A 25,201-nucleotide genomic window follows, 5' to 3' on the forward strand; every position below is an offset into this window, starting at 1 on the left:
TCGGAAAGCCCGCGAAGAAATAAGGGGCGTGCTCACTCACCTCTAAGAGGCGTTATTGAGGAGATGTCGCGACGTCCTAATTTAAAAGATAGCTTGGCTGGGATATCCTGTTTGCCGTTCATGCTGCTAGGATCTTCGGAGCTAGTAGACCGGGACCTGAATTCTGTTATGGAGCCGATTTCCGAACCCGGTGTTCCAGAGTTGCCCATGGAGTCTTTGCCCCCTCGAGCGAGAGCTGATTCCGTTCCTATCCGGGTGGAGGCTGAGTGGCAATATATATACCAAGGAACCTTTACCCCAAGTGAATGGGGAACCATGATTCCGGGCTGTGGAGTGTGCGACTTGGAAGCACCCGACGCCTTGGAAGATCCGGAGAGTGTTTGTTTCCAGTGTGAAGCTCATCTGTGGATGGGACCATTCAAGCGGGCTGATCAATCCCCCTTGGTGGACCGGATACGGGACAAGGTGAGCGGCAAAACTATTCTCATCTACAACGAGATAGAGGGTGCCCCCGGGGTGTCAGCGGCTGCGGGCCCCATATCTGGAGCTGCACCCAAGCTTGTCTCCGACTCCGCTCCAGAGCCTGTCCCTACACCGGTCCCTGAGCCTGCTATGGACTTTGTGTTTATGCCCGAGTCTGTCTCAGTGTCTGCAACAGTGCCGGCCTTAAAACTCAGTGAGGTTAAGCTCATGTGCGATTGTGCTTCGCAGACTGATCTGATTCTACCAGGGGGAGAGGAACTTGTGATCGCCACTGCGGGTCACGAAAGAGTGCCGTCTTGCCGGGCGGCTGATGTGACTCCTACTACCCCCTTGCTAAAGTCCGAGGGTGAACAAAATATTCTGGCGTGTCCTGCGCTTTTGCCTCTTAAAGTGTCTTCCCCAGTTTCAGATGTACCAGGGGGAGATTTGGATCCCTTACTAACAGTTGAGGATCCTGACTGTTGGGTCCCTGGCACACCCCAAGAGAACTTTCCAGAAGGGGTGTGGCACGTGTTAGAGCCTGATGCAGCTTGCAGGCCTGAAGCTGCTCTTGTATCCTCAGAGGAGGAAATGTTTCAGCCGTTCATATCTAGCTATGCTGAGTCTGATGTTTCGTGGGAGGTGAATTCAAATCCTGAATTGTTCCATGCCTCAGCAGAGGAGAATGTTGGAACTGACCAGGAGCCTCTTGTGACGATTTGCCCCAAAGATGATCCTTTGCCCCGCAAAGTATTGCTCAGTGGCATGGGACCTCATGGGGATTTAACAGTGACTGTCTATACAGCCCTAGCTGTTCCTGCACCACTTCCAGTCCTTAGTTCTGATGTGGAATGGAGGAAGTTTTCTTTTGGCAGGTTGGGGACTATTGCGCCTGTTGCACCAACCATCCGAGATCCTCCAATCCTGGAGGATGAGGAGGACCTGTTAGAAAAGTGGATCTCTGCCAGTGTGGACAGTGATGGAGTTTCCACATTGGACCTTCCGGCTCAGGTCAGATGTCAGAGCCGACGATCTGTGGCTAGTGAGCCAACAAAGAATGTGTGCCCCAAGGTGACCGTGTTTCAAACTCTTAGTGAGCCAGGAGAGAGCATTCACGTGTCGGAGTTGTACCATCACGAGTGGGGTAAGATATCCCTAGAGAGGGAGGAAGGACTGGTTGCTATCATTCCTGTTGTTGCTGATGACTCCATCCTCAAAAGAGCCCCTGGATGGGAAGAATATGAAGAGGAAACTCCCGAAGCCGTGTCTGAGCCAACACCTTCTATAGAGAGACCTTCCAGCTTCACTGCACCTCCCATCATTGGCCCTGAGGAGGAAAAAGATTTTTGGGTGCTGCCAGGACGGGCAGACCCCAATGTATTCACCTCTGTATCCAGAGTACAGAGGGTGATAAATTTTCATGTTCATAGAACTTGGGGATATTTCATGCCCTATGCACCACTGTGGGTGTATGAGAAGGTGGCGGCATCTTATGAAAATTGGCTCATAGATGAGATTCTCCGCAAAGAAAAGATGCACCACAGTTGCCTTACCAATCCTGACAAAGTGAGGAGAGAGAAGGATTGGCAGTATCTGCGTTCCATAGAAAGGGAATGGTGGTATGGCCGCACCATTTTAAAGAATGCCGTGAAAAGCTGTGGCAAGTATAACCCCACCAAGTACTTCAACTTGGAAGTCTATTTGGGAGATGGACAGTGGGTGGACAAACCCCATCCCAAATACTACATCCCCTATGAAGATACCAAGGCAAGATTTCTTCACATGATTTAATCTGCTGATACTCCATTGGGAGTTTGTTTGTAGCTATTTTTTTTGAGCTATCTGCCTATTTTCCTGTCCCTTCAAGGTACTGAACTTTCTACAGGGGAAGATTGTTTTTCGTTTTACTTCAGTTGGAGTTATGCCCAAGGACTGTTTTAGGTAATACCTGTCCGTTGGTAGGTTCATCCAATTTCTCCTAAGTGCATTTTCAAAAAGGATTGTGGGTTCGAATGTTTGATGGACTAGAATACTGATTGTGTTTGAACTGCAGTATTTCTAACTTGTGTTCTTTTATAGGTGTACCAATAAAAGTTTACCTGTTCATGAAGGAAACTGTGCTATTGATATGTTTTCTTTCAGTTATGCCATTGTACCTGGGTTTACTCAGGAGAGTTACCCCGAAGAGGTTATAAGGTAATGGTGTAGTAATGCAATGTGTTCTTTGAAAAGGTTTCTTGCATGATGTGCCTTAACTGCTATATTTTCAGTATTGATTCTTTGAAGGTTCCTTGCCGGGACGGAAGGAATTCACCAGGGGGAGAATGTAGGGATGTGAAAATCTTAGACACCCTTACACTTTATTGACAGGCCCATCCCTAGCTATTTGGATACCTAAGTGGGTCCTAAAATACAGTTGGGAGGGGTATTGTGCTCCTGTCTTATGTAACCCTTGCAATTCACACGGTGACCTGAGTGGCGCTGTGCCAGAGTATAAAAGGTTTAGGAGCCATGTGCTCTAGGTCCATTACTTTAGCCCAACCAAGCAGGCTGGAAGGGAATGGGTAGTGCTGACCCTAGAGCCCAGCATCCTAGTAAGTAGATAGCTATACTTGTTCATAGATCACTCTAGGAGTGATAGAGAGGTTAACTAGTTGAGCAGCTCAAGGCTCCTACGAGGAGATTAGTGGGATTAAGATTCCCGGGTAATACTGACCCAGAGAGGGACTAAAGTGTTGAGATTAGGGATGGTAGGTTTCCCCTAAGAGCAACCAGGAGTTCCTGAGTACTGAAGATATATTAATACCCACACCTGTTGCAACTACTCTCTGCTGTTATTCCCTGGCCTGTGGGGATTCAGCCTATGCGTGCTGTGAGTATAAGCTCCTTTAATGCTGCTGTGGTATTTGATGCTCCATTGTGGATAATTGTACTGATCATCTTCATGCTCTATTGTTCAATAAATATTCTTTTGGTTTACGGTTAAAGAACTACTGGCGCCCATCATTGTGCTATTGCACCGAGTTACAGTTGCATTACATCCTTCCTCCACCTCGTTGCGAGGGCTTGCCCCAGAGAAAGAGAGCTCATCTGTGGTGAGAGTCCACAAAGGAAAGTAGCTATAACTGCTATATAAGAGGCAGTTTACTATAGCGCTACATGTGTATTTAATTAAAGGAAAACTATACCCCCCAAACAATGTAGGTCTCTAAAAAAAGATATTGCATAAAACCGCTCATATGTAAAATCCTGCTTCATATAAACAAACCATTTTCATAATAATAATCTTTTCTAGTAGTATGTGCCATTGGGTAATCCTAAAAAGAAAAATGCCATTTTAAAAAATAAGGGCCGCCTCCAGGGATCATATGATTCACTGTGCACACAAACAAACCATACTTGTTAGGTCACATGAGCCAATTAACAGACAGAGTTGTGTCTTTTGCTTCCACACTTCTTCCTGTTACAGTTAGAGCTGCAGTATTTCTGGTCAGGTGATCTCTGAGGCAGCACACAGACCATCACAAAATGGTGGTTCAAGGCAAGAGATGTAAAAGGACAAGATTTACTTTAAAAAAAAAAAAAAAAAAAAAAAAAATATATATATATAGTTAGTTTGGTAAGGTTCATTTTGGGGGTATAGTTTTCTGTTAGTGCACATTTAAAAACATTTAGTGATTAGCAGTTCAGTTTCCAATGAGACTTTACCAAAACTGCCTTTGGTTATGGTCTTATTAAAAGAAAAATTGATGTATATAGTCACCCTGTGGTCTTTTATGTGGTCATGGAACTCCTTGGCGAATTCCAGTATTCTTTATTATACAATGGGCTTGCAGGATTTGTGGGTCAGGTTTATTTTATATTCATGCCAATATTTTAGAAGAAGGCTAAATAATGTGTTTACATACTATGTTTTTTTTACTGATAGTTTTTTTATTGTTCGCTATCAAAAAATTTGGCCTTGCCTAAGAAAAAAATAAACAAGACAATCATTGTTTGTGCATTATTTCTTTTCCTTGTTGAATTCAGAAGGCCTCAGAGGATAGCTCATTTAAATGGATGGCACACGCCATTATTTATTATGTTATTTTAAATATAATTAAATAGAATAAAATGCAGGGGCCATGTAGAACCGCAGGAGCAGCTGCCTTTGCCCAAAATGTAATTTAATTTTTATTTAATCTTGACAAAACAATTGCAATCGTATCAGGCGTGGCTAACCCTTGCCAGCTCAACAACACTGGAATTTTGAGGTGAAAAAAGTGCATTATTGGAAAAAAACCTGACAATTATTGCTCAAAATTGCACTTTGCTCACTGCGCTTGCAGTAGTGAATGACCTCTTATATACAGTAGAACCTGTAAAATCTGGGAAAATGTAAAATCAGGGAAATGTGTTAAAGTAACTTTTTCTTCAAGTACTGAAAGGATATAAGCACAGGAGTCAGTTTCACTTTTAGATACAATATTTACTGTGTTAAGAACAAGTTTTAAGCATGCCCCCCAATGTTACACTATGGGGGGCATGTGCAAGACTCTGTCCGTCACATACACAGCCTAAAGCAATAAGTGATTGGTGCAGGACTGTATAAGGGGCAGACTAATTGGAATTGACCATTTACAGGCAGAACCATGACAAAATATCTGGTTAGTATTTAAAAAAAAAAAAAAAACAGTTTTTGGATACATCAGGACAAAATTTTGATGTGAAATCCAGGAAAACATTACCTAAAATCAAGGAAATGCACCCATTGAAATGCATTATAAATTGGTGGGACCACAAATAAAAAATGTAAAATGCAGGAAAACTTAAAATTGGGGTACTTAAAATTAGGGATGCACAGAATCCAGGATTCGGTTTGGGATTTGTCCTTTTTCAGCAGGATTCAGATTCGGCCCAATCCTTCTGCCCGGCCGAACCGAATCCTAATTTGCATATGCAAATTAGGGACAACGAGGAAAATCGCTTGACTTTTTGTTTTAAAACTAATTAGCATATGCAAATTAGTATTCAGATTCAGTTCTGTATTCGGCCGAATCTTTCACGAAGGATTCAGGGGTTTGGCCGAATCCAAAAAAGTGGATTCAATGCATCCCTACTTAATATCGAGGTTTTACTGTATTTAACTGTAAAGGGCATGGGCACATGGGGTGTCTTTTGCCTGTGCTAAATGTTTTCCAGCGCAGATGGCAAAATATATGAGGGCATCTTTTTAGTCATTGGTTTTTATTAACCCAATTTCAGACTTCAACAGTTATTAGGCAAGTGATGTTATAATAATATTTCTTTTTATACTTCAATTTGAAGAATGATTTGGTTGTTATTCTATATAAATGTATGGGACAAAATGGCAGTAGTATATAGTATCCAACTACAGAGCTATGGCAAACTGCTAAGCATTCATATGTACATGTGTAAAAAAAAAAAACTTTACTGCATCTGAGAGAAACAATAGCCTTTCTACCTTTCTTAAAGGGATACTGTCATGGAAAAAAATGTATTTTTTTCAAAATGCATCAGTTAATAGTGCTACTCCAGCAGACTTCTGCACTGAATCCGTTTCTCAAAAGAGCAAACAGATTTTTTTTTTATATTTAATTTTGAAATCTGACATGGGGCTAGACATATTGTCAGTTTCCCAGCTGCCCCCAGTCACGTGACATGTGCTCTGATTAACTTCAGTCACTCTTTACTGCTGTACTGCAAGTTGGAGTGATATCACCCCCTCCCTCCCCCCAGCAGCCTAACAGAAAAATGGGAAGGTAACGAGATAGCAGCTGCCTGGTAGAGATAAGAACAGCACTCAGTAATATAATCCAGGTCTCCCTGCAACACATTCAGTTACATTAAGTAGGAGAAACAACAGCCTGCCAGGAAACAGTTCCATCCTAAAGTGCTGGCTCTTTCTGAAAGCACATGACCAGGCAAAATGACCTGAAGATGGTGCCTCCACACCAATATTACAACTAAAAAAATACACTTGGTTTAGGAATTAAATTTTATATTGTAGAGTGAATTATTTGCAATGTAAACCTTGTAATTTAGAAATAAAAAAATGCATCACAAAAATCATGACAGAATCCCTTAAAGCAAGTAATGTTAGAGATTTCTGCTACTTGTAACCCATTTTTTCTCCACGGTTTATTGCTCCTTCAGACTATATTTTGTTCTGCTAACCTTTATTGTTTTACCTGTATATTTTACACCTCAACATGTAGGTCTGTCTCAGCTTTGCAGCCCCAGGCGGGCATTCTCAGAGCAGGGCCCGCTCCGTCTGATCAGGAGTGCCTCTTTCTTTGCAGGTGTGCTGTGTTAGGCTTAGTGTAGTGTGTGTGCGGGTGTATACACAAATGCATGACCTCTTTAGAGCTCAGCTTTGGAAGTAAGACGATTAAGAAAATTAAACGAGGGATCCAACCTATGGGTGAATTGTTTTTGTCCTGGAAGGTTTTTTTTTTTTTTTTTTAAATGAATGTTATTGTTAAAGGAGATAGAAAGTTAAAATTAAGTAAGCTTTATCAGAAAGGTCTCTATAAATACATCAGTAAACCCTCAAAGTAATGCTGCTCTGAGTCCTCTGTCAAAAGAAACACAGCTTTTTTTTTCCTTCTACTGTGTACACATGGGCTTCTGTATCAGACTTCCTGTTTTCAGAATAAACCTCCAGGGCTAGGGCTTGAGCATGCTCAGATTGCTCCTCTCTCCCTCTCCCCCTCCCTTTTCCCCCCTCTCTCCTCCCCTCCCTGCTGTAATCTGAGCCCAGAGCTAAGTGAGCAGGGAGAGACTCAGTCAGGAAGTGATGTCACACCGAGCAAATATGGCAGCTGCTATCCTAAATAAACAGAGAGATTCTGCTCTATATGTATGGTAAAGCGTTCTGCAGAATAAACATAGTGTTATAGCTTGCATTATTGTAGCTTATCTATTGGCGATAAACTGCGTCGGTAGCTTTCCTTCTCCTTTAACATTGTTAACAATGAATAACATTGTTGTGTAATGTTAATGTGATGATTTTTTTCCCCTTACAATATATATTTAGTTTTATTCGTATATAGCCCTGGTAGTTGCACGCACCCTTTTACATTTATTTATTAGACACGGCTGCTGCTATGTAGAGCTTATAGTCTTTATTAAACCTGAAATTTTTCTGGTCAAGTTTTTCAAGGGGAAAAACTAGAATTTTTAGAGGGGAAAAAAAAGCTAAAATTTTTCGAGATTTATTATGTTCCAAAGCTGCTAAAAATCCGAATCCGAAAATACTGTCGAAATCATGTCGAAATCACGTAAATGGTCAAAAGTCAATGGCAGATGGTATTTTTAACAATTGGAAGATGTTGCCTTCATGATCTTCAAGAGTTTTGGGCTGGTTTTTGAACCATTGTACAAATTGAAAAATTGGCACGATTTGACGCACAACTTTGATGCACAATTTTGTTGAGACTTTTCCCCGCACGTCCCTTTTTAGTTCGGATTCATTGGTAAATTAAGGGCATTCTGGTTGGGGTGTTTGGTTGAATTTTTTTTTATTCTATATAGTGAGAAAAATTTGAGTTTTAATAAATACCCCCCTATTTCTGTGCTTGAAGCATGATTGGTCGACTTGCCTTAAGCTAAACAGTCAGAAATGGGACCCAGGCTTGTAACATCATAGCACAAAAATCTCTCTTAGCAGTTCTAACCTTCTCCAAGACAGCAATGAATTTTGGAGTAAGAATACTGAAGGCCACAGTAATATGGGACGATTCAAAAGAATAAGGCAAGATTTACCCTCTTATACTGAGGCTGATAATAAGCAGCAGTCACTAACCTGCCTAGAGATGCTGATATCCCTTACGACACAAGCACAGTATTCCATAGATGATGTTTGGAACTCTTTAGTTTAATAATACACGAAATAATTCACATTAGCCTGAAAATAGAATAGGTTTCTCCTATGCAATATCAGTCAGGTCTGTTAATAGAATGACAAAGTCTCCATTAAAAGTATGTGAGTTTTGAAGCAGAAATAAAAAGTGTTTTGTTTACGCTTTGTTCACCAGTAAATGTTCAACAAGATTTGCTGAAAGAAGCAGCTCTGGAGTTTTCATATGTTTCAATTTTTAAACTCTACACGCCACCCTAGTTTTTTTTTTTTTTTTTTTTACAGTGTTTGCAAACCCTTTTTCTTCACAAAATTCATAAATGATTACATGTTAAAAGGGGTGAAAGCCGCTTGTTTAGCTGTGAGCTAGGTGGATATTTCCTTGTGATTTAGTAGCCTAGGGAGAGTAGAACAGAAACTTATTTCCAGAGCTGAGCGCAACTATCAGAAGAAAAATGCATGCTTGTAGAATACTGTATTTGGTAGTTCTGATTCACACACAAGCACATAACCTGTCATTTCAGATATTAAAATCCCTGCTAAATCCCTGCTGAACAAGCTTTCTTTCCTTAACAAATGTAAAACATAAGATACAGACTTCAAACTTTGTTTTGCCAGCAGCATAATTTCTAATCAAGTTTTTTTTCTTAACCTAAATAAGACTTATTATATAATATGCCCTTGGGTTTTTTTTTTAATTTCATGAAGATGGCCGTTTCAAATGCATAAAAAATTAACATTAAATTCAATTAAAGTCCTTGTTCAGCAGGGAATAGCTTTTGGTGGTTGGTTTGCATGACAATTCCAAAACTCCAGTTATTGAGATTACATGATTTGTGCTCCACTGAAAATGATAACTTTCACAAAGTAAGCAGAAGATAAAATAGGCACGCACCGGGTAATTATGTTGCACGGTTTATTCTGTACACTCATTTTTTTTCCCTTTTACTCTAGTCCACAGCAATCCTATGGACATGCCTGGCAGAGGAATCAATGATGACCGAGACAGTGGCATAGCAAGATCCGGTGAGGTTTACTAATGGCTACAGTAATGGAAGCGATTTTATTCTCAAAAGGAATGCATGTTTCCGCTACCCGACCTGCAATAGACCAACTAACCTTCCGACCCAGGGGACACGCGAAACCAGAAGCGACGTCACATTTGCCCGGAAGTGACCAAGTCTTCCCAAAAAAATTTAAAACTGGAAAAACCACAAGGGTGGGAGGGATCAAGCCCGCACCTTTGTTTGGTACCCAGCCGGGTTACCTGCGGATTGCCCACACCGTCAAGGAATCGGGGACTTTTTGCCTGAAACCACATCCACTTTGTGGGTATTCAGCAGGTAGCCGACCCAATGCAGGACTCAGAAGCTTACACTAGTGGAACATGAATTGGCCCTAACACAGGCAGGAAATAAGAGCTAGGGGAGAATATATAAATATCTCTTTATCCCTTTCTCTATTTCCTATAGGGGGTAAATGTACACATTTTCAGCATACAGGTTATATCCAAACTCCGGGCATGATATGGTGCAAATTAATAACTGCAAGTTGTGCAGAGCAATTGCAATTGCTGATTGAAGTAGCCAGTAATTAATTATTGAATTCCACTCTTGACTGTAGCTTTTACCTGACAAGGCCTAGTTCCTCATATCCAAACAAGTACAACATGCATCTTTGTACTATATCACTGGAGCGATTTCCTTTTATAAATAAGGCCCTGTATTCTTATTGTACAGGTATGGGACCTGTTATCCAGAATGCTCGGGACCTGGGGTTTTCCGGATAACGGATCTTTCCGTAATTTGGGTCTTCATGCCTTAAGTCTACTAGAAATTCATTTAAACATCAAATAAACCCAATAGGCTGGTTTTGCTTACAATAAGGATTAATTATATCTTAGTTGGGATCAAGTACAAGCTACTGTTTTATTATTACAGAGAAAAAGGAAATAATTTTTAAAAATTTGGATTATTTGGATAAAATGGAGTCTATGGGAGACAGCCATTCCGTAATTCGGAGCTTTCTGGATATCGGGTTTCCGATTAAGGGATCCTATACCTGTACAACACTAGGACACATGTTGGGAATAATACCTGAAATAACTGACTGCATTCTCTCTCTCTCTCTCTCTCTCTCTAAATTAGCTTCCCTCAGCAGCCTTCTTATAACGCCATTTCCTTCGCCAAGCTCCTCCCTTAACAGCAGCTGTGCCAGTAGTTACCAACGCCGCTGGCGTCGTAGTCAAACTACAAGTCTGGAGAATGGAGTCTTTCCCAGATGGTAGGTATTTTATGGTGGCTGCCATTTTTGTAGTGACCTACTTAGATGACAAGGTAAGAATACGAGTTCAACAAAGAGGTGATACGGTACTCGGTTACCCATGGAAGGACAAATCTTTCTATGACCACTCTTTGAAAAGTTATATAGTTACTCAGTGCAGGGATGGGATCTATTATCCTTTTCCCTGTAAATTGAATCTCTGTATCATAAGTCAGATGTAGATGTGAAATAAAAGCAAAAATGGCAGGCACACACAGATCCCACAAAATAGGCTTGAAAAAGAACTGAGAACTAATATAGGCCACAAAATGAATTAAAACGTAGCCTTATGCATTTCGTGCCATTTGGCACTTAATCGTAGGCTTAAACATAAGAAAATAGTGAAAAAATATGCGATAAGAAGTCAATTTTGCTGCAGTTCTTATCACCTGTAGCAACCAATCAGCAGGTAGCATTTACTAGTCCCCTATTTAAAGGCAAACATCTCATTGGTTTGTAGGGGTCACTGCACCCACGCAAACTTTGTTCCTTTTATTACACAAACCTCCATATGTAATAAATAGCACTAACTTTGACCAGGAGCAGAAGCCCATAGCAACCAATAAGATGTTTGCTTTTGAACAGTTGACCAGTACATTCTACCTGCTGGCTGGTTGCTAGAGTCAGGATAAATTGGCCTAAAATACTGTTTTTTTTGTTTTAATTTACTTGGGGGATTTAACAAAATCGGAATTATCTAATTTTCTGAAATATACTCCGACCAAATCTGTACAGGTTATTTCCTCTTATTTATTAATCATTGTTCCTGAAAATTCCAGTTCGGAAAAAAACAAAAATCATGAAAATCGTTTTTGCCTGAAAACCACGAAATAGGATTTTTGAACAAAACCCAGCGCAGATTAGGATTTCTTCGGGAATTCTCCCATACATTTCTATACAACCTCAGCAGGTCTGAGATGCCAGATTTTCGGATTCAGACTCTTCTATGCATAATAAATCACAAAAAAAAATTGCGCTAAAAATTCGGACTTTAATAAATAACCCCCTAGGTGTTTTACTGTGAGGTATTGTGTCCACTCATGTAAAAGTTACTTTTCCACCCAAAAAAAAAATCTGTATTTTCACAGGTCAATAGAAGAAAGTTTCAATATGTCTGATGACAGCTGTGGACCTAATCTGGGAATTGCTCGAAAAAAGAAAATTGCCATTGGAGTTATATTTTCGCTGTCCAAAGATGAGGACGAAAACAACAAGTTCCATGAATTTTTCTTCTCCCATTTCCCACTTTTTGAGAGCCATATGAACAAACTCAAATGTGCAATAGAGCAGGTACCTCTAATTATTATTAAATTGTAAATTAGGACTGAGTCAGCTTTTCACCATGAGATTGGATTTGATTGATTACAGAAGGTTACTGAATGTCGATTCTGCTTTTAATGTCACACACGGCGATTCGTTTTACCAAAGTCGTCCGAAGTTTCCTCGTGAGGCAACTTCGGAAAATGAACCGCCGCGTGTGATTAGCGCCAGCGTTTTTTCATTTTATCCGGCGCAGAGTCAGGAAAGGCGTTTGGGGTGATTGGTCGCCACAAAAACGAGGCAATTAGTCGACAGGCGACCAAATCTCCCGAAAACGCCCTGTGTGGCCTGACCCTTAGATGTGCAAGGCTCAAGCTTAGAATTTCCATGTATTTCTAAATTCTTTATTTCTGCCACTTTTTTTATTACCAGAAGGTCTACATCCATACATTTTCTAGTAAAGCCATAGATTTTCTTCTAAATATCGGGGTTTAACTATATAGAAAGCATACCCTGCAACTGCTGGGGGGCTGTGGATCTATAGGGACCCATTTAATTTATTGACTAATTAGCCATTTTATTAATATGTCATTGGTTACAATACTGCCAGGTAAAATATGTAGCTTTTTTCAGTGTACTGATATTTCACAATGTTTTAATCTAGTTTACTTTTTTGTTTAAAGGCCATGAAAATGAGCCGCAGATCTGCAGACCCAAGCCAGAGAAGTTTAGCATACAACAAAATTGTAGATGCCCTAAATGATTTCAGGTGAGTTCTGGGACTCTCATTTACATCAGGAATTGTGGTCAGCATAAACACTTATATTGCTAACAAACACATCTCTTGTTTGACTGTTTTGTGTTGCTTTTGCTCTTAGTGGGTTACATAACATACCCAGATATAGTTCTTGGAATAAGTCTGTGTTTTTAGTAGGGATGCATCGAATCCACTATTTTGGATTCAGCCGAACCCCCAGATTCCTTAGCAAAAGATTCTGACGAATCCCGAACCAAATCCAAATCCTAATTTGCATCTGCAAATAAGGCGTAGGAAGAGGAAAACATTTTTTACTTCCTTGTTTTGTGACAAAGTCATGCGATTTCCCTCCCTGTCCCTAATTTGCATATGCAAATTAGGATTTGGTTCGGCCAGGCAGAAGGATTCAGCCAAATACAAATCCTGCTGTAAAAGGCCGAATCCTGGATTCGGTGCACCCCTAATTTTTAGTTTGTGAAATGAAATATTTAAAGAGGTTTCTGATACAAGTAATCTCCTTTGTAACACAGTCGTGTCATTGATACATTTAGTTCTACTTGTACCAATCACCACCTATATGCAAGAAATTAAATCGTTTTTTTTAAACAAATAGAAAAAAAAAAGAAAATAGGGAATCTACTGTACTCCAACTTTTACATAAAGCGTTGTACATTTTTCAGTATTATTATAATATCTGTACTAGTATTATACTGGTATTACTTAGTATGATTTCAGTACAGGTATGGGATCTGTTATCCGGAAACCCATTATCCAGAAAGCTCCGAATGACAGAAAGGCTGTCTCCCATAGACTCCATTTTATCCAAATAATTCAAATTTTTAAAAATGATTTTCTTTTTTCTTTTAATAATAAAACATTATGTTGTACTTGATCCCAACTAAGATATAATTAATCCTTATTGGAAGCAAAACCAGCCTATTGGGTTTATTTAATGTTAACATGATTTTCTAGTAGGCTTAGGTTTGAAGATCCAAATAATGGAAAGATCAGTTATCTGGAAAACCCCAGGTCCCATACCTGTAATAGCACAAATAGAAAAACTAACCATAATGGATATCAATTTTCTAAAATACTTTCACAAAAAACAGATATTTTGCTGAATTTAATATTAAGAAAAGGAAGGCATTTTTTAGGCTTTTTCAGTGGGAGCTAAAACTTTGTATTCTTATTTATTCTGACTTTGAGAGTCATGTGATCCTTTATACTGGATTCATTTTGCTTGAGCGGCAGCAATTTCAGCGTGTGGGTAAATCATGAGATCAAGTGGTTTTGCAATGTAAGTAACTTTCCCATGTGCATGTGATTCTGAATCATTTCTTCATTGCCACCTTCTGCCTTGCATTTCTGTGCAGTTTTTATAGTCTTCTCTTTTTATTGAAGCAGGAATCGGATTTACTTGCGTAGTCTTTACCTGTATTATATGAACTTAGTATCTCAGCAATATGAGACTTTATCAGTTGAAATAGAATAAGTATAAGAAACAAGTTCAGTGAAGATCAAATAATGCAATATGTAAGAAAAAAATTGAATGTCTAATATTCGATCGAATAGTCCCGACCCAAAAATTAAAATTGAATTTGAATGGAGTTTTCCCTCTGAAAAAATCTTGAATGTCTGGAAGGCAATTAAAATATTCAAATGGTTCAATGGACCTCTGCCATTGACTTGTAAATGAACCTGGCAGGTTTTAGGTGGCCAATATTCGAATTAGAACTGTTATTTACATTTGAATTTGGGGATTCAAATTTGAGTGTTAATTTTGAGACCAAGAACAAAGTCGAAATTACTATTTTTCCTTAAGAGGCACATTTATCAAAGGTCAAAGATGTCCGGATGGCTGCAAACAACTCCAAATTGATCCCTGGACCTCTCCCATTGACTTAAACCCAAATTTGGCAGGTTTTAGGTGGCAAATAGTCGTAATGGAGTTCTTAAAGGGCATGATAAATCTTGGAATTCAAATTAAAACTCAAATGAATTTGGATAATTCACAATTCGAATTAGAGAGTTTTGACCAAAAAAAAAATCTAAAATTCGAATCGAATTTTTACTTCGACCCTTAATAAATCTGCCTCTCGGTAATTTGATTTATTTGGGTTTGTCTAACATTAAAATGAGCTTGTCATTTTTAAAGGACCAGTAACATCAAAAAAAAATGTTAAAAAATTTGTTCATATACCACGAAAAAAACCCACCAAGACTAATTAGTCTCGAAAATCAAATTCGATTTTTTGTTAAGAACTCAAATCAAATTTGAATAACTTCCTAGTTGAATTTGAGAGTTTTGACGTTAAAAAAAAAAACGAAAATTCGAATTCTCAATTCGACCCTTGATAAATCTGCCTCTTAGGGGGTTATTTATCATATAAGTCCAAATTTACCTCAATATTTTCTACTACAAACTCTGATCAAACCATCAGGTTTTTTTCGCTTATTTATTATTACACTGAAAATTTTCGGATTTTATTCACCTGACTTTCACAATTGTTTTGAAATTTTCACCAGAAAATTCCAAAAACTTTGGGGTATTGCACAAAACCCAGTTTACATCAAAAAAATCATTGGGACTTCTCCCATTGACTTACAGTATATGCAACCTCGACAGGTCTGAGATGCCGGATTTTCAGATTCAGACTTTATCATCCTCAGGGTTTAATACATTTTGAAAAATTCATGATTTTTTAAAAGTCAGATTTTATATAAAAATAAATCACAAATTTTTCGTGTTTTTTGCATTCAGAGTTTAGTAAATAACCCCCTTAATGTATACACAGGACACATGGGTGGTTTAGGGCATATTCCCACCAGCGTAGAAAACCCCAGCTGTAACATTAGCTTTAGAAAAATAAATAGCAGCCGTATTTGGGGCAGGTTAGACATTAATGTAAAGTCACCACATCAAGGGTATTAAGAATTACAGCTAAAACTGCCACATTATTTAATGAAGGTGGTAGAAGAATGTTTCAGAATTGTCTAGGCGTAACTGACTCATGTTAATACTCTAATTGCCTTTATGTCTGAACTATTCTAAAAAGGATGAAAAACAAATCCGACGATACAGTCTGAGCGGAGCAGGTGCACAAAGTCCACTGCTTAACTTTACACTCATATGTGTTGGCAAGTGTCAGGCTAGGGGGTCCTGTTTCTTCTAATCTCCCACTAAATTTAAACCAGATTCATTTATGAACCGCAGCAAATAAATAGAAATCTCATGCTACCTTTACTGCTCTGGCTGATATCCTTATGTAAGGTCAAATGCAGCTGGCCCTGATATTATGCACACCAAGAAATGCCCTAAACAGGCATTGCCAAAATTCTGGGGCATATTCTGCCTTAGCAATAATATTTCCACGTGGAATTTACCAGTAATAATGTTTCTAAAGAGGAGTATGAATGCAGGCAGGTGCTCTTATGAGTTTGGCGGTTCTGGTTTGTACTTTGGAAACCAGTCAAAGTTTTTTTCTTGTTCTAATGTGCCAAGCCTGTGTCTCCCAATACATGTTGGGTAATGTAGTTTTTGTTTAACATTTTGTCCATTGCCAAGTATAATGTAAGACTACAAATACCCAGCATGCAATGGGACTGACTTGTGTAGAAGTCAGGAGTTACCAGATGATGTGACACAGGACAGAAGCACAAGAATGAATTCTGAGGTGTTCAGAGACACTGTCTGCTCAAATCCAGCTAAATGCAGTCACATTGATTGGGAGGTGTTTCATAATGACCCAAAACATACAGCCAACGCAACCCAGGAGTTTATTAAAGCAAAGAAGTGGAATATTCTTGAATGGCCAAGTCAGTCACCTGATCTGAACCAAATTGAGCTGCATTTCACTTGTTGAAGACTAAACTTCAGACAGAAAGGCCCACAAACAAACAGCAACTGAAAGCCACTACAGTAAAGGCCTGGCAGAGCATTAAAAAGGAGGAAACCCAGAATCTGGTGATGTCCATGAGTTCAAGACTTCAGGCTGTCATTGCCAGCAAAGGGGTTTCAACCAAGTATTCGAGATGAACATTTTATTTTCAGTTTTTAATTTGTCCAATTCATTTTGAGCCCCTGAAATAAAAGTGATTGTGTTAAAAAAAGAAAAGCTTTAGTTCCTCACATTTTTGTGCAATCTTTTTGTTCAACCCACTGAATTAAAGCTGAAAGTCTGCAGTTCAACTGCATCTGAGTTGTTTCATTTAAAAGTCATTGTGGCAATGTAGAGAACCAAAATTAGAAATAATTTGTCTCTGTCCAAAGATTTATGGGTCTAACTGTATATTGATAAGTGTGGGAACTGAATACACAACCTATTTAGGTTTGTAGTTTGTTTCTTTTTCCAACATTAAACAATTAAACACATTTTGAATTAATGCTGTGAAAAAATATACAAGAGATATTAAGTAATATTAGATGAGGAAACTGTTATCCAGAAAGGCCATCTCCCATTTTATTAGAATAATCCAATATTTTAAAGATAATTTCTTTTTTCTCTGTAATACTAAAAAGTACCTTGTACTTAATCCAAACTAAGATATAATTAATCCTTAGTGGAAGCAAAACCAGCCTATTGGGTTTATTCAATGTTTACATGATTTTATAGTATACTTAAAGGAGAAGAAAGGCTGAAATTAAGTAAGCTTTATCAGAAGATCTGTATAAATACACCAGTAAACCCTCAAACTAATGCTGCGCTGAGTCCTCTGTCAAAAGAAACAAAGAATTGTTTTCCTTCTATTGTGTACACATGGGCTTCTGTATCAGACTTCCTGTTTTTAGCTTAAACCTCTAAAGCTAGGGCTTGAGCATGCTCAGTTTGCTCCTCTCCCCATCCCATTTCCCCTCCCTCCTCCCCTCCCTGCTGTAATCTGAGCATAGAGCAAGGAGAGACTCAGGCAGGAAGTGATGTCACACCAAGATAATATGGCAGCTGCTATCCTAAACAAACAGAGGGAGCTTCTAGAGATGTTTACTCAGGTATGGTAAAGCATTCTGCAAAATAAATAGTGTTATAGCTTGCACTATTGTGGCTTATCTATTGGCAATAAACTGCTTTGGTAGCTTTTCTTCTCCTTTAAGATATGAAATTAAGGAACGATCCGTTATCCAGAAAACCCAAGGTCACAAGCATTCTGATTAACTGGACTCATACCTGTACAGACTCACACTTTTATAGTTTATGGGGTTTTTTTTCTTAATTTTTTTCCCAGCAAACTTGAATAAAGTGCACCATTTATACACTCCCTTCTGTTGTGGAGGGTTCCCTTTATTACAATCACATGTCTGCTGGAGAGCAGCCAAGGGAATCTGATCTCTCTTGGAGGAAACACTATCGCCCACAGATTCAGCCAGGGGTTACTAGAATAGTAAATAATGTGTCACAAGATTTACAGACATATTTTAGCACCTTCAGACAACAAGGGCCTCAGACACTCTTCATGTGCTAAAGCAGTATGTGGGAAATCTACTAGCTGAATTCAAATCAACATACAGGTATGGGACCTGTTATCCTGAATGCGCAGGACCTGGGGATTCCGGATAATGAATCTTAACGTAATTTGGAAGCACTGATTACATTTGACGGTTTTAATGTTGGTGAATTTCAGTAAATGTTGTATGTAAAGTTAAAAAGTCATCTCTGTTATTTACTTTGTATCTGTCTACCTTTGTATTCTCTGCACTGCTGCTTCTTAATTTACAGAACAATGCAATAGAAGCACAGACGTCTTCCATATTGTTTCAAGAAAACTGAATATAGAAGAGAAACTTAAAGGCACACTTATCAAAGATCGAATTTCGAATTCATTTGAGCTTTTAAAAACTCCCCGTAACACCCATAAAGTCAAAATTTGACCACTCAAAATTTATTTTAAAAAAAATCGATTTTTTTTTTTTTTTAACTCGGATGAATTTAATCGATCCAACTCTAATTTGAATTCGATTCGAATTTTGAAAACTCGATACAACTTTTTTCTCCGAAAAAAACTTGAATGTTTACTCAGCAAGTCCAGTTGTTTTTAGATTTACCTATACTAGATATACCATGACCTGGATCAATGAAAATCTTCATAGTCATAATGTCAAGAAAGCTTTAAACAACTCCAAATGGATCCCTGGATCTCTCCCATTGACTTAGACAGCAATTTGGCAGGTTTTAAGTGGCAAATAGTTGAATTAGAGTTCTTACAGGGCTAGAGTATGATGCATTTCGAAAATTTAGTTAAAATTTTATATAAGAACTCTCATGTGCGTCCCCCCCCCCCCCGGACGCACCTTCATTGTGTGAAGGAGGAGGAGTGAGCGGGGGGAGACCCTGGGATCGCATTTTTGGACATCCTCAGGTGAAATAGATGTCCTGTATGCAATCTCCTTTGCTAGAGGAATGCAATGTTGACTGCTTTTTCACTCACCCTTCCTCAAAGCCAGACATCACACCTCTGTCCTGGGTCCTCGCTCCTTCCTCCTCAGCCGTCCGCTCTTACTCCACCCTCCTCAGCCATCAGCTCTTACTCCTCACTTCTCCCTCCTCCCTACTCAGCCATCCGTCCTGGGTCCTTGCTTCTCCCTCCTCAGCCGTCAGCTCTTACTCCTCCATCCTCAGCCATCAGCTCTTACTCCTCACTCCTCCCTACTCAGCCATCCGTCCTGGGTCCTTGCTTCTCACTCCTCAGCCGCCAGCTCATGCTCCGCACTCCTCAGGAACGCCTATTGGCTAAAAGAAATGGCATCACGTGAAAAAAAAAAACGGAAGGTTAAAAAAAAAAAAACGGCTAAGGACAAGTAACTATAATCAGGGCGCGTGAGAAGCAAGAGCTGACAGCTGAGGATGGAGAAGCGAGAACCCAGGACGGATGACTGAGGAGGGAGGAGTGAAGACCCAGGACGAATGGCTGAGGAGGGAGGAGCGAGGTATGACGTCTGCCTTTGAGGATGGGTAAAAAAGCTTGCTATGTCGCATTCCTCTGGCTTAGGACAGCGCATGCAGGATATCGATTTCCCCTGACAATGTCCTAAAAAGTGTTCCCTCATGCCCCCCCGTGGAAAATTTTCTGTGGACGCCTCTGAGAACTCTAATTGGATTTGAATAACTCCCTAGTCGAATTTGAAAGTTTTGACCATAAAAAAAAATTCGAAAATTTTAATTTCGAATTCAAATTTTCAATTCGACCCTTGATAAATCTGCCCCTTGACTTTTACCTTTTTGCATGTTTTTTTTAACCAGCGTATTTTGGATTTGTTCTGCCCTCTTGACTTTTTTAAAAAACTAGATGTCATTACCAGGGTAGGGGTAGGTTGGCAGGACCCTGAAAGTTAGGATCTCTGGTAGGCTCATGGGTCTCCAGTCCAACACTTCCATGAAGACTCTAATAATAAGCCTCCAGTTCAGGAAGCCCTCTCATCTAGTCATGTTAGTTTATTGTACTGGGAATAAGTGGCAGAGCCCTTTGCAAGTGGTTTCTTCTGTTTGTGGCAAGATTAAAACCACAGCCATATTTATTGTGAGATTTACATTGGCTATGCCTTGCGTGCTAAGTAACCTATTATTTATTAAAACATTGCATTAATACAGATCTGCATGTATGTTCTTGTATTGTCCAGAACAACAATATGCAATCTGTACACAATGCCAAGGATCCCAGAGCCTGTCTGGTTAACCATGATGTCCGGGGTGCCAGAGAAAAACAACCTTTGCCAGCGCTTCATGAAGGAATTTGTCTTCCTGATGGAACATGCTTCAAAAAACCAGTGAGTAAATCTTGTATACTTTTATACTTGTTCATATAGCTAAGTGATATCTATACGTATTCATGTGTAAAAATGGACAGTGCTACATAAATCTGTAGCATGGCCCCTTCCAAAAACTTTAAAAGGAAAAATTTGTTTAAAAAAAAAAAGGTTTAGCCGGTGGATTTCACCCAAAACATCTGCTCTTAGAAGAACAGCGAAGGGTTATAGGGCTCATTCAATAAATTAGCGACTAGGAGGCCCTTTTATCAAAGGAATTTCTAATTCATGTGAATTTTTTTTTAAATCAAATATACTCAAAATTCTACTGGGAGGTTAGTTAAGAAAAATTTTGAATGTCTAATATTCGATCAAATGGTTCCAACACGAAAATTCCTGTCATATTCGATTCGAAGGGCACAAAATAACCCACATTTAACAATGATTTTTCTCTGTAATTATAAAACAGCATCTTGTACTTGATCCAAACAAATTAATCCTTACTCAAAGCAAAACCAGCCTATTGGGTTTATTTAATGTTTACATGATTTTCAAGTAGGCTTACGTTTTTCTACTATTCCCATCCATTTAATTTTGCATAGCAATTTTCAACATGTAATCCTGCAATTAAGACTACTAAATACTACGGAATATAGCCCAGGGTGTCTCTTGGCTAAATATTGACAAACTGAGCTAAAATCACCAAATAGGAAGCAACTACAATTTGTTCTTTTTATCCCTTAAAGGGCATGTAAAGGCAAAAAAATAAAATCCCATTTTTACTTTCTTTAATGAAATAGAAACCTATCTCCAATATAAAAAATGTGTACCGTTTTTATAACAAACCTGACTGTATGCAGTGAAATTCTCCCTTCATTTACTGCTGTGGATAGGAATTGTCAGATGGTCCCTAACTGCTGAGCAGGGAAACAATCATACTTATGTACAGCAGGGGGAGCCCCCGCCTTACTTCCCAGCCATGCAGAACTCAAGCAGCTTTGTTTATGATGATCCCTAAGCAGCCCAGACCACACTGAGCATGTGCACAGTCTTAGTCTTGCAAAGATGTTTAACAAAGTTAAAAGGTGGTGACCCCCTGTAGCCAACATTGAAAGCATAAATTATTTGTTTGATTAGGCTAGTGGTGCTGTAAACTCATGTTTATATTTAGTATACAAAATACAGCATTTCTAGCCTTATTCTATTTTAGACTTTACATGCCCTTTAAGCCTATTAGAAAATCATGTAAACATTAAATAAGCCCAATAAGCAGATTTTGCTTCCAATAAGGATTCATTATACTTTAGTTTGGCTCAAGTACAGAGAAAAAGGAAATCATTTTAAAAAATTTGGATTATTTCATTATAATGGAGTCAACGGGAGACAGCCATTCCGTAATTCATAGCTTTCTGGATAACGGGTTTCTAGATAACTGATCCCATACCTGTACACATGTAAACTATATGTTTCTTGCTAAACATATTTGTCCAGCAAATACTAAAGTAGAAATATGTTCAGTAGCAGGTATTTATTTTACCTTAAAGGAGCACTTCGTAATTCTAAACACTTTGGCAGATTTATCAAGGTTCGTAATGAATTCGAGGGAATTTTCGAAGTAAAAAAATTCGAAATTCAAAGTAATTTTTTGGATACTTCGACCATTGAATAAAAATTTCAAGTCAAAAATACTTTGACTATTCGATCATTCGATAATCGAAGTACTGTCTCTTTATAAAACTTAGACTTCAATACTTCGCCAAATTAAACCTGCCGAAGTGCTATGTTAGCCTATGGGGACCTTCTAGAGCATTTTTCGAAGTTTTTTGAAGTCGAAGAAAAATCGTTCGATCAATGGATGAAATCCTTTAAATCGTTTGATTCTAAGGATTTCATCGTTCGATCGAACGATTTTACTTCGACCACAAATGGCCAAATTCGATGTAAAAAAACTGCGATATTCGAAGTCGAAGTATTCCAATTCGATGGTCGAATTTCTAAGCTTTTTCTACTTAGTCCCTTGATAAATCTGCCCCCATTGTAGATTGATTACAAATTTTAAATGTGAACTTTTATTTGTAACTATTACTGCTATTGAAAATAGTATCCATCCGAGCCAGTACCTGTCTCTGCAGGGCTTGTGTTTCAAGAGTCAGGTGAAGCAGAAAAAAGAAAGGTGAAGATAAATTTCAATACATCAGAATCGCATTTTCTTTCATTGTACAATTTTTTACATTGTTTAGGCGAAGGTCCCCTTTTAAAAATTAAACCCTTTGTACGTCACTATTTGCATAAGATAAAATAAATGCTATATAAGCAGTTGTTTATTAAAGGATATGTATCCATTAATGTGTGTACGGATCTGTGCAGTAATATGAATTTTCTGAATGGACATGGAAATGTTTATGGATATTGCTAGCAGGAAAATTGTAACTACCGTACTGCAGAACCACCGCAAAGCAACAGCAAATTTTTTATGTACTGCTTTTATTTGCACCATGAAAGGGAGAGGTAATATATCGGTCTGTTTATTTATTATTTCAGGTTTCTACCAGCTCTGCTCACGGCTGTCCTCACAAACCATTTGGCTTGGGTTCCGACTGTCATGCCAAATGGTCAGCCCCCCATAAAGATTTTTCTTGAGAAGCATTCATCTCAGAGTGTGGACATGCTGGCAAAGACTCACCCCTATAACCCTTTATGGGCACAACTAGGTAAGCTGGGAAATAAAAGCTAATGCCCTCATTAATAAGGGTCAGTGTAGGATTTCTGTGAATGCGTTGAACACATTCTGGTTGAATTCTGCTGTACAAAAGTCTACTAAATTAATTATTAGCCTGTGACCTTAGTGTACACTTGGGGGAACATTCCCTAACCGGCGAAAATTCGCCATCGGAACACTTCACAAAGTGTGAAGTTGCGTCCAGGGAGAATTTTAGCTTGTGTTACTTCAGCAATCAAAGCGAAGATGCGATTGCATGCCTGATTTGCATACGGGGAGAAATGATTACGTTGAATGGAAGTATATGTTGCAGCTAATAACATTACACAAGTCCAGGGAACCTTAATAAAGAAAATAGAGTTGTTATAATGCCCTACACATGAGCCCACTGTATATGTTCCATATGTTAGAAAATGGAGGGGGGAACCCGGTCACCCAAAAAGAATTTTACGGACCTTTGCAGGCTATCAGAAAAAAAATAAAGATGCCAGCGTTTTTCGCACCTTTTGCACCTTTTTGTCCTATGCTCTCCATTGCACTTCGCCTGGTCTGAGCTGGGGAAGGCAAGTTTGGCGAATGAGGTAACGTTCAGTAAAATCCACATTTTAGTGAATTTGCGGAGTAATGTCCATTCGCAAAAGCCAAAGTTCGCCTGGCGTTGGAGTGCGAAGCAACGCTAGCGTCTATCTCCTTCACTAGCGAAGTGACGCCTGTGCCCCTTAGGAAATCGACAAAGTTCCGAAATGGCGTCACGCTTGCAGGTTTTTGCTAGCATTAATCACTTTGCCCTTTAGGGAATCTGCCCCTTGGCCTACTGTTCTAATATTTAGGGGTATATTTCTCTCCGAAAAAAACTTGGATGTCAGGAAGGCTATTAACAAGTGGGTCATTGGACCACTGCCATTGACTTCTACATCAACTCGGCAGGTTTTAGGTGGCATAGTATGGAATCCGAGTTGTTCCCAGGGGCCAGGTATGATAAATTTGAATTCGAGTTTGGATTATTCCCAACTTAAATTTGTGAATTTTGACCAAAAATCCAACTTGAAAATTCAAATTCGAATTTATCATTCCAACCTTAATAAATCTGCCCCTTATTACTGAATCACCATGACAGAATACACCAGAAATTTGGATTATTTGGATAATTCCAGTAACTGTTACTTTACTTCACAACAGAGAAAAATCTGTATACTTTTTCAGTCATACGTTTAAAGTGTCAGATTTGTAATAAAATCTATTAACACGGCACTCTGTGTATTGCTTTGCAAAGATTATATTCCTAGACATAAGGGTGGTGGATTGTTTCATTAACTGAGCTATGCTGCCCTCTGCTGTTGGATGGCAACTGTGAGAGCATGAAATCTTTGCTTACACTTTATAGGTAACTTTGTCCATTTCACAAAATAAACATTTTTATTTTCGCCAATGTATTTTGATCCCATAAACTACAAACAATTTGTCTTAGTAGACATAATTCAATAAAAAAATACTGTAAGCAATTCTGTAGCCGCATCTTTTATGTGACAAAATTGTCGTTCTCAAAACCTTAAAGGGATTCTGTCATGATTGTTATGATGTATTTTTTATTTCTAAATTACACTGTTCACACTGCAAATAATTCACTTTACAATATTAAATTTCATTCCTGAACCAGCAAGTGTATTTTTTTTAGATTTAATATTGCTGTGTGGGCAGCCATCCCAGGTCATTTTGCCTGGTCATGTGCTTTCAGAAAGAGCCAGCACTTTAGGATGGAACTGCTTTCTGGAAGGCTGTTGTTTCTCCTACTCTATGTAACTATATGTGTCACAATGTGACCTGGATTTTTACTATTGAGTGTTGTTCTTAGATCTACCAGGCAGCTGTTATCTTCTGTTAGGGAGCTGCTATCTGGTTACCTTCTCATTGTTCTTTTGTTAGGCTGCTGGGGGGGGATGAGGGGGTGATATTATTCCAACTTGCAGTAAAGAGTGAATGAAGTTTATCAGAGCACAAGTCATATGACTGGGTGCAGCTGGGAAACTGACAATATGTCTAGCCCCATGTCAGAATTCAAAATTAAATATAAAAAAAAATCTGTTT

At 38.8% G+C, this 25,201-nt stretch overlaps 1 protein-coding gene across 3 annotated transcripts in view; it reads left to right on the forward strand.

The window, feature by feature from the left end:
- Positions 1-25,201, forward strand: part of fnip1.S (folliculin interacting protein 1 S homeolog) — an 85,058-nt gene that overhangs the window by 49,266 nt on the left and 10,591 nt on the right. For 2 of the 3 annotated variants that reach the window (XM_018256200.2, XM_041588748.1), the window contains exons 7-13: positions 6,681-6,764; positions 9,278-9,349; positions 10,471-10,606; positions 11,734-11,935; positions 12,589-12,674; positions 20,272-20,418; positions 22,939-23,108. In XM_018256200.2, the coding sequence (XP_018111689.1) occupies positions 6,681-6,764; positions 9,278-9,349; positions 10,471-10,606; positions 11,734-11,935; positions 12,589-12,674; positions 20,272-20,418; positions 22,939-23,108 (897 nt within the window). The remainder of the gene's footprint in view (positions 1-6,680; positions 6,765-9,277; positions 9,350-10,470; positions 10,607-11,733; positions 11,936-12,588; positions 12,675-20,271; positions 20,419-22,938; positions 23,109-25,201) is intronic. The other variant, XM_018256201.2, reaches the window with a different exon arrangement.

This window comes from Xenopus laevis, chromosome 3S (assembly GCF_017654675.1).
Source record: "Xenopus laevis strain J_2021 chromosome 3S, Xenopus_laevis_v10.1, whole genome shotgun sequence".
NCBI lineage: Eukaryota > Metazoa > Chordata > Amphibia > Anura > Pipidae > Xenopus > Xenopus laevis.